The sequence below is a fragment of the Pristiophorus japonicus genome, chromosome 17 (genome assembly GCF_044704955.1).
Source record: "Pristiophorus japonicus isolate sPriJap1 chromosome 17, sPriJap1.hap1, whole genome shotgun sequence".
NCBI classification, from domain to species: Eukaryota; Metazoa; Chordata; class Chondrichthyes; family Pristiophoridae; genus Pristiophorus; species Pristiophorus japonicus.
This window is the reverse complement of record NC_091993.1, coordinates 32799261-32816163: the sequence shown is the minus strand read 5'-3', so window position 1 is coordinate 32816163 and position 16903 is coordinate 32799261. Positions and strand designations below refer to the sequence as shown.

The window sequence follows — 16903 nt, the reverse complement described above, 5'->3', positions numbered from 1 at the left end:
GCTGGCACTATTTTAATGCGCGGTGATACACAAGCCCTTCATGTTAAAAGGCGGAAAATCATTAGTTAATCTTTAACATTTATTTTACAGTATAGATTGTGTTTGAAAACATTCATATTCGCTGAATATGCTTCAAAATAATTATATATTAAAATAAATTGGACAACTTCGGCGGAAGTGACGTTAGTTGCTGTAGAAACGCGCGCGCTGGGCGGTTGGCGTTTGAATATTTTTTCTTGTGGACATTTTTGTGAAAACAAGTTTAAAAAAAAATATATATATATATATATGCATATAGGATGGACTCTGAGGGTTACCAGGCCGTCCGAGGCTTTCACACCCTCCTGCTGCAGTAAGTGTGTCTGCAGGGAGCTCAGTGTCCTCACCTGGGGATTGATGTCCCTCAGGTGTGGGGAATGGGGGTGAGGTGACCCTCAGCCCAGCTCCTCCTGTGGGGCGTGGGGGAGAGGTGATGTCCCTCAGCCCAGCTCCTCCTGTGGGGAATGGGAAGAGAGGTGATGTCCCTCAGGCGTGGGGAATGGGGGGGGGGGGAGAGGTGATGGCCCTCAGCCCAGCTCCTCCTGTGGGGAATGGGGTGGGAGAGGTGATGGCCCTCAGGCGTGGGGAATGGGGTGGGAGAGGTGATGGCCCTCAGGCGTGGGGAATGGGGGGGGGGGGGGGGGGGGGAAGAGGTGATGGCCCTCAGCCCAGCTCCTCCCGTGGGGGGGAGGTGATGTCCCTCAGCCCAGCTCCTCCTGTGGGGAATTGAGGTAATGTCCCTCAGCCCAGCTCCTAATGTTGGGAATATATAGGGAGAGGTGATGTCCCACAGCCCAGTTCCTCCTGTGGGGAGAGGTAATGTCCCCACTGTCCCAGCTCCGGTGGGGGTGTGTGTGGGGGGAATGTGATGGGAAGGGGGATGTATGTGGTGATGGTGGGGGAGCAGTGAGGTGTACAGATTTGTTTCTGATTTCTGTATCACATTGGGTTGAGTCCATGGTGGGTACATGCCAGTCACTGGTGTTGATGGTGATTAGAGCAGTTTGAGGTGATGGATGAAGAAAATTGCTCTAGAAGCAGTTTTTAAAAAATTTATAAATTTTACCAGCTATTTTATTGCTGTTGTAACGCATGTTTTATTTTGTTTGTGACTGAATTTGAAGTTATTTAATGGTGTGCAAAGGTACTTGTCTCCACGTTGTGGGTTTTCTCTTGACTTCTGTATTCTAGAAGTGTATGTCTAATGTCTTCATTCTAGAACAGAGAACAACTTCTTCTCTCGTCAATACGTTCAAGAAATAAGCAGCTGTATGTATAAAGATTGCCACAATCTGATTTTGTATTTCAATACATTTATTTCTTCCAGATTCTGTGACCAAGAAAAGAAAGGGCTGTTTAAGGATCCTGTGCTGTATGAGGTAATCTGCTTGAACAGCTGAGTACTTTGTGTTCTCCAATGCCTCTCTTCCATTATCCAGCTCTGTAGGGTTGCATTTGCTTGGTTCCATTCTCATCTGTCCATGCACAACCAGAGCATCTCCAACAATGGCTTCTCTTCCCATCCCTGCACTGTCACCTTAAGGATTGATTCTCCACCCCCTCCTGTTCCTCATTGACATGCTGCCCTTCAGCAATATCATCTGTAGACACAGGGTCAACTTCAACAATGCTGATGACACCCAGTTCCAACCCTGCTGAACTGTCAGACTGCTTGTCCAACATTCTGTCATGGATAGGCCTGTGGAGATGTACTTTAGCATGATAGCCACTGAAAATATTTTTAAATTAATCTAAGCATTTTTGCAACCCTGACAATGTTTCCATTTAAAATGTGTCTGTTTGTAATTGAGTGAGATAAGCAGGCAGAAGCTCCATATTCTTGAAATTAACACTTCCTCAATAGACTGAGGTCCAGTATGTTTAGCCACGGATCAGTGCAATGGACCTGCTGGAGTAATAGATGCATTCCAGTAACAACACATGCTCACTGTACAGCGCTCCTAAATAGTTCAAATTTCCTGGGCAGATTCTTTTCAAAGCTGCTTACAATAAACACCCATGCATATTTCCACTTTAATGTGCTCAATCACAGCCAAAGGAATTGCTTTTTTTTTTAAAAGCCTCCTTCGCTTCAAATCTCCTTGTGGTATTCCCCCTCCCAAGATACCAGGAGGTTTTATTTGTGATTCGTAAGTTCATACACGTGAAAGCTGCCTGCAGTGACCATTCCTCCTGATTTTTTCCCAATTTCCCCCACCCTGTTATGTACGGAAGTGCCTATGCCCATCTTGTGCTTTACAACTCTGGCACATCAAATTAGAGTTATGCTACTGAACTATTCCCCTTGTCAGTACTGTGCTCTCCATTGTTTGTGGGGAAGGTTCGATATGATTTTGTTTTTGAGATTCGATATGATTTTGTTTTTGAGGTTTTCAGCTTCTGAGTTATCTTACAGGATGATGTCCAAGTGCATTTTGTAAGTGAAGTGAACAGAAGTCCCTTGCACGCTTTCTGGAAGGAGACAATGCCCATGTTTATAGCAGAAAGAGCAGTAAGTATGTAAAGTTAAGTAAAATATAATTCACAGTAATTTACTGAAGCACATGTACAGGAGGCTCGGTTTGTAGGTATGCCGATAGTGGGCTTCCAGTGGTATAATTTGAGGCCCGTTATCATCTCATTAAGATTGGAGTAAGGATGAGGGGGGGGGGGGGCTTTACTGGGTGACTGTGCCCTTTAGATTCTCAGTACTCCAGCAAGTTAAAAGGAATTGTTGCAAGGAGCTGCATTCTTCTCGATTGTCCTTAAAACTAAGCATAAGGCATGTTTTTACCAGCGTAAGAGTTTAAAAAAATAGAAAAATAAAATGTTATCAATAATTTTTATATTTAAAAACCCTATGCATTAGGGTGAGTTTATTTTGACCCCGACTAAAACATATTTTAAAAATTCAAAACGATAAATTTTTGTCTAAAACATTTAATTCAATTCAATTTCAATTAATTTTAAATATGTGAAGTATTTTTCTTATTTATTTAAAATGTTTGCATTTTTGGGGGTATCCCCATTCATAAAACAAACGGAACTCACCATTACTGTGAAGGGGGATACGCCATTTTCATTGGTTGGTCCGGCCCACGTGACCCCAGGATGTGCATACGCTCCTGGAATATGTGGGCCTCTGCGCTGGGCTGCGCATCTAGGCCTCGGACCGGATGTGTTCGGTTCTCCGGGACCACCAGGTACTTTCGTTTAAAAATGTTTTGGGCGGACTGCAATTTTTGGCCCTTTCATTTCCAACCCTCTATCCTTGTCACCTCTCTGCCTCAGGCTGCTGGTTTACTAGAATTTGAGGTTGTTTTTCAGCCAATGGGAACAATAAAAGAACCAGCATTGGACATTGCCATGTGACAGCTGCCGATTGCTCATGAGGAGGAAGCAGAATGAAGGAAGAGAGATGGGAATAATCACCCACAATATATGGTTACAGACATTTTAAAGTGAGCTAGGGAAGATATTAAAGAAAAAATGAAAGAAAAAGGAGGGGAGAGATAATTTTTTGCTTCCAGGTTGAGTTTTCTTGCATTGTTTAGTGGAGCAGTTACACTGTGTGATAGAGGAAAAATTCAGGTATGATGTCTGAGTTGGCAGATCTTGGGTGAGGCAGTGCTAGTGACACTAGAACTTGCCTCAGTATCGCTATTCTAGGGAGGATACAAATTGGCTGGGTTTCCTGCTGTGGATTGCAGATGTGTGAACATCTGGTGAGGATGGGATTGCGCTGGGCTCTCCTCCATCTTCACAGTTGAATAGCCCATCGATGTTTAAGGTCCCAACTGAAGAATGAGTTTTGGAGTTTTTGTGGGAATTCTGAGTCTTCTTGCTGTGCTTTCCAGCCATGCTGCCTGTGTATTCCCAGTTGCTTGGCCTGACTGCAGTTCTCCCTTTTCTTGCAGCCACTTAAAGTGGATGAGGACCACATGGAAAACTCTTATAATAACGACAACAGTAATGCAACCTCTAGCAACTTAGAAGAGAATGTGGGGCTGTTGTCCCTCTCTCTCATGAAGGCAAGGTAACAGTCAAAGTAATGGCACAAGCCAGTAGCATATATAATATATATTGATGAAAAGAACTGGATTCTCGGTCTCTTTGCTTCACAACAGTCTTGCAGAAACGCTGTCCATCTCTCAGATTCCCAACCCATATAAAGTGCACTTTAAAAATCCAATCGGGTTTCTTGTGAGTAATGTTCCCGTTAAGCTGTGCGGCCCTGCAGCGCTCTGATGCTCTTGCGCAGCCAGCTCACCGGCTTTTAAATGTGCAAAACCGGGCTGCGTGGTATTTTGAATGGGCCTCACAAAAAAATTAAAGGGAACATCCCCCTCTTCTCCCTATAAACTCTTCCATATTTAAAAACATTTTTTTTGAAGGAATGCTTTCTCTGAGTAAAACTGAGAACTGTATGATTGGTGGGGGGGGAGGAATCACATGACTACTGTAAACTTGGAACAGTCTTAAAGAGGCAGTGATTTCTTCTGTTCACTTAATCAATTTGTATGTGGAGGTTAAATTGCATCTGAAGGGTGAGGAGAGCCATGCCAAAGGCAGATAATCTAACATTACATGTCACTGATAGTTGGCGATAAGTACGTTGAAGGATTAATGGCAGCAATTTGCAAGTTCTGTTGAGCGCTATCTGCTGGGGTGAAAGTCTTGGGGGCAGTTTTAACGCAGTTCCCGGTGTGAGCCAATCTGCGATGCAATATTAGCCATAACGCCTCGATTTCAAAATTCTCACCCTTATTTTCAAATCCCTCAATGGCCTCGCCCCTCCTAATCTCTGTAATCCCCTCCACCCCAGCAACCCCCCCGAAATGTCTACGCTCCTCTAATTCTGCCCTCTTGAGCATCCCTGATTATAATTGCTCAATCATTGGTGGCCATACCTTCTGTTGTCTGGGCCCCAAGCTCTGGAACTCCCTCCCTAAACCTCTCTGCCTCTCTACCTCTCTTTCCTCCTTCAAGATGCTCCTTAAAACATTCTTCTTTGACCAAGCTTTTGGTCACGTTAATTTCTACTTATGCGGCTCGGTGTTAAATTTTTTATCATAATACTCCTCTGACGTGCCTTGGGATGTTTCACTACGTTAAAGGCAATATATAAATACAAGTTGTTGTTATAATTCCACACTGAATTGGTAGTGTTACAAGACATAATGCTGGGGTAAAGAGAGATCTTTACTCTACACCTAACCTGGGAGGTCTCCACACTGTCAGTAGTTGCCAAAACTAGAAAAGTTTTTCATTTCCAGTAATGGTGTCCTTTTTCTTTTTGGACTAGCACAAAAATTCACCTGAATAGTTTTTACGCCGTGTATATACTGTTGATGCCTGTTGTATTGTTTTTTTCATCTGTAATGTTTATCTATTTCTTTCTCCTCTTTGCAGACAGCTGGTTTCCTGGTACACCTTGGCGCATAATCCACACATGTCCCAGGTGATCAACTGCAGTGCACCTACTGCACTTCCTCTGCTGTGGGTTAGATGTGATGCCTCTGACGCTGAAGGCACTGTTTGGTTGGGAGCTGAACCTGTTAAAGCTGGGAAAGAGGTTACCTCAATAATTTTCCATATAGTCACATGCACCGGTAAGATGTCAAAATAGCCCTTTTTTTAATAAAAGAGTTGTATTAAACATTAGCTCAGTCATCACTACTGGGAGGGTGTAATTGCAGCCTGGCGTTTACATAGACAGTTTCCATTTTAAATGCGGATATTGGAATTTGTAATGGAAATATAAAAATAAGGACAGAATATAATATGACTTTAAAATGGGACTACAGTATTCCTGTGCAATTGCCTCTCACCTTCCAACTCGGTTCCACCTAAAGATTACACTTGATCTTGACTCATCATGGGCAATCAACAATATATTTTATATATCTATATTACCAAACTCTAATGGAACAATTGGATAAACTAGAGACTCCACATTAACTGTTGTAAAGTTTCCCTGCGTGCTTGTTTTTCCTGCCTATCAACGATAATTAGGATCTGAATCATGTGAAATGATTTACAGTTCTAGATTTTAACGTCAGTGGACAGAGCATAGACCAGCTTTGCGTTGAACATTATTTGCAAAGTGTTATTTCTCATTCTTTTAGGACCGATTGTCGACAAGAGCTCTTTCACAAGCATAGAACGATTGAAAACTACTCACAGGGATAGACATCCTTGTACTGCTGTATGTATTCCCCTCCCCCACTGCCCCAGTTATAAATACCTTTGGTAAAACTGCAAATTCTAAAATAAAAACAGAAAACGTTGGAAATATGCAGTAGTCTATCCACATCTGAAAAGAGGAGGCTAAGGTTTTGGGTACAGAACCTTTGTTGTAACACGCTTCACTGTTCTGACAACAATTATGTACCCTAAATGTTAACCTGGGTTTTCCCCTCTTGGGTGCTCCGATTTGCCATCTTCTGCTTTTATTATAAATAGCTGTGACTTCTATGGAAGTATGATTTGTTAGACTGTGGGATTGTAAGCATATCTAGATGGTGTACTAAATTATAAAAAGAAAGACTTGCGTTGCTTTTCCACAACCTCGAGATGTCCCAACGCGCTTTACAGGCAATTACACAGTTTTAAAGTGTAGTCACTGTTGTAATGCGGGAAACACGGCAGCCAATTTGCACACAGCAAGCTCCCACAAACAGCAATGTGATAATGATCAGATCATCTATTTTAGGAGTTGGTTGAGGGATAGATTTTGGCCAGGACACAGAAGAACATTTGCGTCAAAGGGTAGTTTTAATGGGCTCAAAATTGGCCCCTGCAGATTTTTGGCGTGCTCACTGGAGTTGCCCCGCTTTTGTACGATGAAAAGGGCGCCGAAAAAATGTCCTCCGATTCTGGCTGCTGTGTTGCCTCTCCCGGGGCTTAGCGCAGCTTGGCCAGTACATCTGGGACGGAGCTACTGTCCCGACGCTGAAAACAGTGCCGGGACATCTGCATATGCGCGTTAGAGTGTATGCGCAGTAGCTCCTCACCCCCAGCGCGTCCTGCAGCTTGTACTGGAAGGACCCGATGCTCGCTGCCCCTATCCCTGGCTGAATGGTCTCCCGCACCGGCCGGGCCGGCTGTGGACTGCATTGTAAATGAAAAATTGTAAGTAAGTGCTGTTCAGAGAGCAGTGTCATTTATTTAGAATTTTGTACATCAATAATACAATACCAGGAATTGGTGAGTGTAGATGAACAGAGTTTTGTGTTTTGAGATGAAGGTAGGACTTGCTTCTATTTTTTATTGTTATTGAATGTTTATTACTTTTTGTGCTTTGTTTAGTGCTTTGTAAGTCTTTGTGCTTTAGGTGCAGGTCATCACCGCTTCTTTCTATTTTTTATTATTGAATGCTTATTTTTGTGCTTTGTTTAGAGTTTTGATACGAAAGTAGGATTTAGTTTTATTTTTTATTTCTTCTTGAATGTTTTTATGTCTTCTTGAATGCTTACTACTTGTTGTGCTTTGTTTAGTACTTTGCAAGGTCCTCTTCGCTTCCCTTCCCTATCTCTGGCCGAATGGTCTCCGATGTACCTACCTGCACTGATTTCTTAATTCTCTACAAGGATTTTCACAAGTGGCCACATACGTTGGCCTAAGTTAGTTTGGAGTAACTATTTGCTGTCCAAAGTGGCCTAAATGGCCAAAATGGGTATAGGTGGCTGGTACCGCCCCCTTTTGGAAAAAAAACTAAACTTAAAAAAAAATCCCAACTCACTTACACTGGCGCAAATTGAATGTGCAAGATGGGGATTTTTAAGATATTCCAGAAAAATCAAGTTGCTCCCAAAAAAACGGAGCAACTCCTGGCCAATTTTGAGCCCAATGTATTCAGGCTTAGTTTCCTGAGATGAAGAGTGTAAATGCTTTTACCAATGAAATTGGAATCTGATCTGTCAGCAGTGGAACCCTTTTACAGTGGTGCTGTATTTGCCAAAACATTCTCAGTAGATTGGTCACAAACCCATTATACTTCCTCAAAACAAAGTTCTGCTATAAGAAATGAACTTCCATTTGCTTTTGTCAGTTAGATCATTGTTGAGGTTGGCATTTGACCTTTTCATCTCACTCCTGCACTAAAAACTTAAGACCTCACAGTTCTTGGGTGTTAACCGCAGCAGTGGGTAGCACTCTTGCCTCTGAGTCAGAAGGTTGTGGGTTCAAGTCCCACTTCAGGCACTTGGCTGACACTCCCAGTGCAGTGCTCATGGAGCGCCGCACTGTCGGAGGTGCCGTCTTTCAGATGAGACGTTAAACCGAGGCCCCGTCTACCATTTCGGGTGGATGTAAAAGATCCCATGGCACTATTATGAAGAAGAGCAGGGAAGTTCTCACCTGTGTCCTGGGTCCAATATTTATCCCTCAACCAACATCACTAAAACCGATTATCTGGTTATTATCACATTGATGTATGTGGGATCTTGCTGTGTGCAGATTGGCTGCCATGTTTCCTACTTTACAATAGTGACTACACTTCAAAAGTACTAATTACCTGTAAAACACTTTGGGATATCCCGAGGTTGTGAAAGCCAAGTCTTTCTTTTTTTTCAGTATACCAACATTTCAGGGTCACTGGTTGTGCATGGGTAAGTTAGAAAGACCAGAAAGATCCTTTGATTAATCTTGATCATTTTAGTAGAAGCACAGTTAGTGGGAGTGCTCCTGGGTTAGGGAGGCGATATTTCAGTAAAGGTTCCTGCTTCTGATTGCTATGCAGTGTTCTCTGCTGGAAATTATGCATGTGTGGGTGATGGACAAGGACAGTGTTGGGTTAGTGTGTTGTCTCGATTTATGACAGTGAGGAAGAAACTACTTGACACATTTCAGCATGGCAGCACAATGGAGTGGAGCTGTTGACATCTTCCTCACTCATAACATTTCATCTGAGTCTCCGCGCGTTATTGTGTATTCAGCCAGACTGATTTTTTTCAGTAAGCAAAATTTTAAAGTGACAAACTAATTCTGAGATGGTATAAAAGTACATGGAGAGTTTCCTATGACTGAAATGTGATTGAAACTCCCTATTTGTGACAGTGTGTCTATAGTTCCACGCACTGAAGGTGTCTGACCACAGATGTGGTTCAAAGGGAGAAGAGGACAAATGGAAGTTCAGTGTTTCCTCATGGGAATAGAGGTTGGGCCATTCTGGGTCAATGTGTAACTCTCAGTGGCTGGCAAGAAGCCTTCCTGCTTTCTTGGCAAGGCTGTAATACATGATGTGGGAAGACCTGAAAGAGGGCACGGGGAAAGATATTTTAAGTTGAGGGGAAAAACATTAGGATATAACTCTTTCTAAAGTGTAAGGGCTTATTGTCTTGATTCAGGTAATGACCAAGGGCTATGCACAGTATGATCTGCTTGGTGCCTCTGTAGTGGAAAATACAATTATGGAGTCCCAGAGTAACATTACAGTGGATTTCACTTGGAACAATGTGGAGAAAATCTTAGAAACCCCACCACTTACATCAGTTGCCACACTAGTAAGTAAACAAACTTACGATATTAGCTTCTCTTACTGTACATATCATTATAAAAACTAGGGCTGCTATCACATATACCATGACGATGAGCAGTATGTGTTCTTTTGGGTAGTTTTGTCCCCCACTTGTGTGTCTTTTATTGATGCCATGCGATTGCTTGCCCAGGGCAGGCAGCTGACTCAATCCCATAGAAACATAGAAAATAAGTGCAGGAGTAGGCCATTCGGCCCTTCGAGCCTGCACCACCATTCAATAAGATCAGGGCTGATCATTCCATCAGTACCCCTTTCCTGATTTTTCTCGATACCCCTTGATCCCCTTAGCCGTAAGGGCCATTTCTAACTCCCTCTTGAATATATCCAATGAACTGGCATCAACAACTCTCTGTGGCAGGGAATTTCACAGGTTAACAACTCTCTAAGTGAAGAAGTTTCTCCTCATCTCGGTCCTAAATGGCTTACCCCTTATCCTTAGACTGTGACTCCTGGTTCTGGACTTCGCCAACATCGGGAACATTCTACCCGCATCTAACCTGTCCCGTCCCGTCAGGATCTTGTATGTTTCTATGAGATCCCCACTCATAAGAACATAAGAATTAGGAACGGGAGTAGGCCATCTACCCCCTCGAGCCTGCTCCGCCATTCTACAAGATTATGTCTAATCTGGCCATGGACTCAGCTCCACTCACCCACCCGCTCCCCGTAACCCTTAATTCCCTTATTGGTTAAAAATCTATCTATCTGTGATTTGAATATATTCAATGAGCTAGCCTCAACTGCTTCCTTGGGCAGAGAATTCCACAGATTCACAACCCTCTGGGAGAAGAAATTCCTTCTAAACTTGGTTTTAAATTAGCTCCCCCATATTTTGTGGCTGTGCCTCCTAGTTCTAATCTCCCCGACCAGTGGAAACAACCTCTCTGCCTCTATCTAATCTATCCCTTTCATTATTTTTTTAAATGTTTCTATAAGATCACCCCTCATCCTTCTGAACTCCAATGAGTAAAGACCCAGTCTACTCAATCGATCATCATAAGGTAACCCCTCATCTCCGGAATCAGCCTAGTGAATCGTTTCTGTACCCCCTCCAAAGCTAGTACATCCTTCCTTAAGAAAGGTGACCAAAACTGCACGCAGTACTCCAGGTGCAGCCTCACCAATACCCTATACAGTTGCAGCAGGACCTCCCTGCTTTTTGTACTCCATCCCTCTCGCAATGAAGGCCAACATTCCATTCGCCTTCCTGATTACCTGCTGCACCTGCAAACTTTTTTTTTTGGGATTCATGCACAAGAAGGGTCGAGCGCTAGTCATAAACCAGCTGGTGGCCGCAATGTTGTGGTACCGGCTGGTCACTTTGACCCCTACCCCTGCGTTTGTCGCCAAGATACAGAAGAAGCTGGTGGACTTCTTCTGGAACAACAGGAAGCACTGGGTCTCTGCTGCGGTCTTGAGTCTCCCGCTTGAGGAGGGCGGTCAGTCGTTGGTGTGCGTCAGCGCCCAGCTCGCGACTTTCCGTCTTCAGACCCTGCAGAGATACCTTTACGTCGAGCCCCCTCCTAAGTGGTGTGCTCTGGCGACGTATTTCTTCCGCCAGCAGCGCGACCTCAATTATGACACGCAGCTCCTGTTTGTGAACTTGGGGGGTGTCAGGACCGCCCTCCGGGAGCTGCCTGTCTTTTACAAGGAACTCATCAGGGTGTGGAACAAAGTCTCCACCAGGCGCAGCTCTCCGCCGGCTGGAGTGGCGGCCGTCCTGCAGGAGCCGCTGCTCGGCAATCCGTACCTCCACGACCGAGGTTTTATGTGGCGGTCGGAAGAGAGGGCTGTGGCTGGTGAGGTGACCAGGGTCAGGGACCTGCTCGATGGCGGAGGAGCGGGCTGGATGGCGCCAGACACGCTGGCGCGGCGCCTAAATTCTGCCTATGTCCGCCACGCGGCCGATGCCATCGAGTCGCTAAAAACAGCTCTGGGCCCTGACTCCGTTAGGTGCATTGAGGAGGCTCAAGCACGTGGGGAGATCCCGTCCGAACTGACCCCCGTCCGGACGGGATTCCTCATCGGCGCCAAACCCCGGAACCTCCCTCGGGGGCCGGCGCCTCACAACTTGAGCCGCCTCGGGGAAATCCCTTCCGTGCCTTTCAGTTCCGCGCGGAGGGGTTTCCTGTACCAGCTGCTCCTGCACACTCTCAACTTTGCCATCCTCGCCGGCCGTCCGGACACGCCATGGCGTACCATCCTGCCGTCCGGAGGAGGCGGGGGTCTCCGATGGAGGGCACTCTACGCAGGGGTCCTCCCACTATTCATCGGGGACTTGGCCTGGAGGGTGGTGCATGGAGCAGTGCCGTGCAACAAATTTTTAAGCCGGTTCACGGACTCCCAGGCCGCCTGCAATTTCTGCGGTCTGGAAGAGTCCGTGTTCCATGTTTTTATGGAATGCACAAGGTTGCAGCCCCTGTTTTATTATTTGAAGGGGCTGCTCCTGAAATTCTGGCTGCACTTCAGTCCCACTCTCCTGATCTTTGGGCACCCTGTGCGGAGGGGAGCGGGTAGGTCCGAAGACCTCCTCGTAGGACTGCTCCTGGGCACGGCCAAGGGTGCCATCAGCCGGTCCAGGCAGCGGGCGGTCGAGGGGGTCGTTCAACCTGACTGCCTGCCTCTCTTCCGCTCTTACATCCGGTCCAGGGTGTCCTTGGAGATGGAGCACGCGGTGTCCACCGGTACGCTCGCGGCCTTCCGCGAGAGGTGGGCACCGGAGGGACTGGAGTGCATCATCACGCCCGGCAACCAAATTTTAATTTGATTTTACGTTTTAAAGTTTAATTGCCGGTGCTTTTAGTGTCCCCTTCCCTTTTATAGGGGGCACTGGAAAATTGTGATTTTAGTGGCCAAAAAAAAAAAGGAAAAAAAAAGAAAAACACAAAAAAAAAGGAAAAAAAGGGCCTTGTAAATGTCTGGTGTGTCACCCAGGTCGGGTGGCACGGTTTAATGTTTTATGTTTTGTAGGTAGACTCTGAAAGAGTTTCATGCACAAGAACCCCCAGATCCCTCTGCACCGCAGCATGTTGTAATTTCTCTCTATTCAAATAATATTCCCTTTTACTGTTTTTTTTCCCAAGGTGGATGACCTCACATTTTCCGACATTGTATTCCATCTGCCAAACCTTAGCCCATTCGCTTAACCTATCTAAATCTCTTTGCAGCCTCTCTGTGTCCTCTACACAACCTGCTTTCCCACTAATCTTTGTGTCATCTGCAAATTTTGTTACACGGCACTCTGTCCCCCTTTCCAGGTCATCTATGTATATTGTAAATAGTTGTGGTCCCAGCACCGATCCCTGTGGCACACCACTAACCACCGATTTCCAACCCAAAAAGGACCCATTTATCCCAACTCTCTGCTTTCTGTTAGCCAGCCAATTCTCTATCCATGCTCATATATTTCCTCTGACTCCGCATACCTTTATTTTCTGCAGTAACCTTTTGTGTGGCACCTTATCGAATGCCTTTTGAAAATCTAAATACACCACATCCATCGGTACACCTCTATCCACCATGCTCGTTATATCCTCAAAGAATTCCGGTAAATTAGTTAAACATGATTTCCCCTTCATGAATCCATGTTGCGTCTGCTTGATTGCACTATTCCTATCTAGATGTCCCGCTATTTCTTCCTTAATGATAGCTTCAAGCATTTTCCCCACTACAGATGTTAAACTAACCGGCCTATAGTTACCTGCCTTTTGTCTGCCCCCTTTTTTAAACAGAGGCGTTACATTAGCTGCTTTCCAATCCGCTGGTACCTCCCCAGAGTTCAGAGAATTTTGGTAGATTATAACGAATGCATCTGCCATAATTTCCGCCATCTCTTTTAATACCCTGGGATGCATTTCATCAGGACCAGGGGACTTGTCTGCCTTGAGTCCCATTAGTCTGTCCAGCACTACCCCCCTAGTGATAGTGATTATCTCAAAGTGCTCCCCTCCCACATTCCCGTGACCAGCAATTTTTGGCATGGTTTTTGTGACTTCCTCTGTGAAGACCGAAGCAAAATAATTGTTTAAGGTCTCAGCCATTTCCACATTTCCCATTATTAAATCCCCCTTCTCATCTTCTAAGGGACCAACATTTACTTTAGTCACTCTTTTCCGTTTTATATATCGGTAAAAGCTTTTACTATCTGTTTTTATGTTTTGCGCAAGTTTACTTTCGTAATCTATCCTTTCTTTATTGCTTTCTTAGTCATTCTTTGCTGTCGTTTAAGATTTTCCCAATCTGCTAGTTTCCCACTAACCTTGGCCACCTTATACGCATTGGATTTTAATTTGATACTTTCCTTTATTTCCTTGGTTATCCATGGCTGGTTATCCCTTCTCTTACCGCCCTTCTTTTTCACTGGAATATATTTTTGTTGAGCACTATGAAAGAGCTCCTTAAAAGTCCTCCACTGTTCCTCAATTGTGCCATCGTTTAGTCAATGTTTCCAGTCTACTTTAGCCACCTCTGCCCTCATCCCACTGTAGTCCCCTTTGTTTAAGCTTAGTATGCTCGTTTGAGACACTACATTCTCACCCTCAATCTATATTACAAATTCAACCATACTGTGATCACTCATTCCTAGTGGATCTTTTACTAGGAGATCGTTTATTATTCCTGTCTCATTACACAGGACCAGATCTAAGATAGCTTGCTCCCTTGTAGGTTCTGTAACATACTGTTCTAAGAAACAATCCCGTATGCATTCTATGAATTCCTCCTCAAGGCTACCCCGTGCGATTTCTAAACTCCAATGTATAAAGACCCAGTTGATCCAGTCTCTCATATGTCAGCCCTGCCATCCCGAGAATCAGTCTGGTGAACCTTCGCTACACTCTCTCAATAGCAAGAACGTCCTTCCTCAGATTAGGAGACCAAAACTGAAAATATTCTAGGTGAGGCCTCACCAAGGCCCTGTACAACTGCAGTAAGATCTCCCTGCTCCTATACTCAAATCCCCTAGCTATGAAGGCCAACATACCATTTGCCTTCTTCACCGCCTCCTGTACCTGTATGCCAACTTTCAAAGACTGATGAACCATGACACCCAGGTCTCGTTGCACCTCCCCTTTTCCTGATCTGCCGCCATTCAGAAAATATTCTGTCTTTATGTTTTTGCCCCCCAAAGTGGATAACCTCACATTATACTGCATCTACCATGTATTTGCCCACTCACCTAACCTGTCCAAGTCACCCTGCAGCCTCCCTGCGTCACCCTCACAGCTCACACCGCCACCCAGTTTAGTGTCATCTGCAAACTTGGAGATATTACACTCGATTCCTTCATCCAAATCATTGATGTATATTGTAAAGAGCTGGAGTCCCAGCACTGAGCCCTGCGATACCCCACTAGTCGCTGCCTGCCATTTTGAAAAGGACCCGTTTATCCCGACTCTCTACTTCCTGTCTGCCAACCAGTTCTCTATTCACAATAGTATATTACTCCCAATATCATGTGCTTTGATTTTGCACATCAATCTCTTGTGTGGAACCTTGTCAAAAAGCCTTTTGAAAGCCCAGGTGTCTGCCAGTGTAGCAGAAAATTCTGTTCCGCCATTCGGAAATTGTTGCCCATGGTGATAATCTCCTCCACTTTATCATGCCTGTTTCTGCAGAGCAATGGCTTATCCGTGTGGAAGATCTGCACTGTGTTCTCCTAAACTCCTTCTTGGCTGTGTCACCAGGGTGCTGGGTAAAGACTAGTGTTTCTGTGCTGTGGGGAGAGAATCACTCCTGGTCTCGCTTCTTGAGTTCTTAAAGGATCAGTTACACAGTGGCATTGTCAGATGTTTGGAAGCAAGTCTCCTGCCTGAGGGAAAGAGGCGGAATTTTTTTTTAAAGCAGATTTTTATAGAGGAGTCTTTGTAGGGAGCTTTGCGGATGTTCCCATTTTACCCAATGTATTGCCAAATCTCAGTTTAGTTTAGGTGTTGGATGGCTGTGATTCCCATTCGGGCTTTGTCTGTTGAAATTTGGTTTTTTTCAATTTCTAAACTTATCAATAACAAGGTTTTTATGTCCCAGAAATTAAGGGCCCAAGTTTCGGGCCTTGCCTAGAACAGCGCAGCCCCAACCTGGATGCCCGTTTTTCACGCCACAAAGTGCGCCTAAAAAAAACTTCTAGATTCTCCGGCTCCATGCTGGTCTTCTTGAGCCGGGCGCGGCGCAGTACGAGCTGTAGGGGGCGGAGCCAGGTCCCTGCGCTGAAAACAGTGCCGGGACCTCTGCACATGCGCGCTACAGTGGGCGCGCATGTGCAGTAGCTCCAGGCGCCCAAAACTGTGTGGGAGGGGCCCGAAGCACGCAGCCCCTAGCCCTGGCCGAATGGCCTCACTGGGGCTGCGTGGATAAGGCTGCCTCCCACGCCCAGCTCCTGTTTCCTCCCGACCCGACTTGATTCCCGCCCCCGGACTCGACTCCCGCCCCGACCCCCGGATTGGACCCAACCCCCGCTCCCCGACCCCCACCCGACCTGACCTCCCTCTCCCTCCCCACCGAACCGACCTCCCTCCTCCCTCCCTCCCCCCCCATCCCCCGACCTGAACCAAGCCGACCCCCCTCCCACCACCACCCCGACCCCACCCGACCCGCGCTCCCTCCCTCCCCCTTACCCGAACCAACCTGACCGCCCCCCCCCCCCCCCCCCCCAACTCGACCTGTGCTCCCGATCGCCTCCCCACCCCCCTCCGGAGCCGACCCGACCCGCGCTCCCGACCCCGGACCCGACCAGACCCAACGCCACCAACCTGTAAATCTGGTGCTGGGGACGAGCCCTGCCCGAAATCTTGGGCCCGGCCCGTTCAGCCTTCCTCCCCCCCCCCCCCCCCTTCTACTTTCCTTCCCCCCCCCCTTCTACTTTCCTTCCCCCCCCCCTTCTACTTTCCTTCCCCCCCCCCCTTCTACTTTCCTTCCCCCCCCCCCTTCTACTTTCCTTCCCCCCCCCTTCTACTTTCCTTCCCCCCCCCCTTCTACTTTCCTTCCCCCCCCCCTTCTACTTTCCTTCCCCCCCCTTCTACTTCCCCCCCCCTTCTACTTCCCCCCCCCTTCTACTCCCCCCCCCTTCTACTTCCCCCCCCCTTCTACTTCCCGCCCCCCTTCTACTTCCCGCCCCCCCTTCTACTTCCCGCCCCCCTTCTACTTCCCGCCCCCCTTCTACTTCCCCCCCCCCTCTACTTCCCCCCCCTTCTACTTCCCCCCCCTTCTACTTCCCCCCCTTCTACTTCCCCCCCCTCTACTTCCCCCCCCCTTCTACTTTCCCCTCCCCCCCCTTCTACTTCCCCCCCCTTCTACTTCCCCCGTCTACTTCCCCCCCCTTCTACTCCC

General features: G+C 46.4%; 1 protein-coding gene across 3 annotated transcripts in view; it reads left to right on the top strand.

Moving 5' to 3' along the window:
* The first annotated feature begins 143 nt into the window (after positions 1 to 143).
* zwilch (zwilch kinetochore protein) overlaps positions 144 to 16903 on the top strand; it is a 43223-nt gene continuing 26463 nt past the window's right edge. The window contains exons 1-7 of one of the 3 annotated variants that reach the window (XM_070858583.1): positions 144 to 182; positions 1367 to 1418; positions 2456 to 2551; positions 3957 to 4075; positions 5452 to 5651; positions 6168 to 6247; positions 9390 to 9545. In XM_070858583.1, coding sequence (XP_070714684.1) covers positions 2525 to 2551; positions 3957 to 4075; positions 5452 to 5651; positions 6168 to 6247; positions 9390 to 9545 — 582 coding nt within the window. In that variant the 5' untranslated portion in view covers positions 144 to 182; positions 1367 to 1418; positions 2456 to 2524. The other 2 variants (XM_070858581.1, XM_070858582.1) reach the window with 2 other exon arrangements.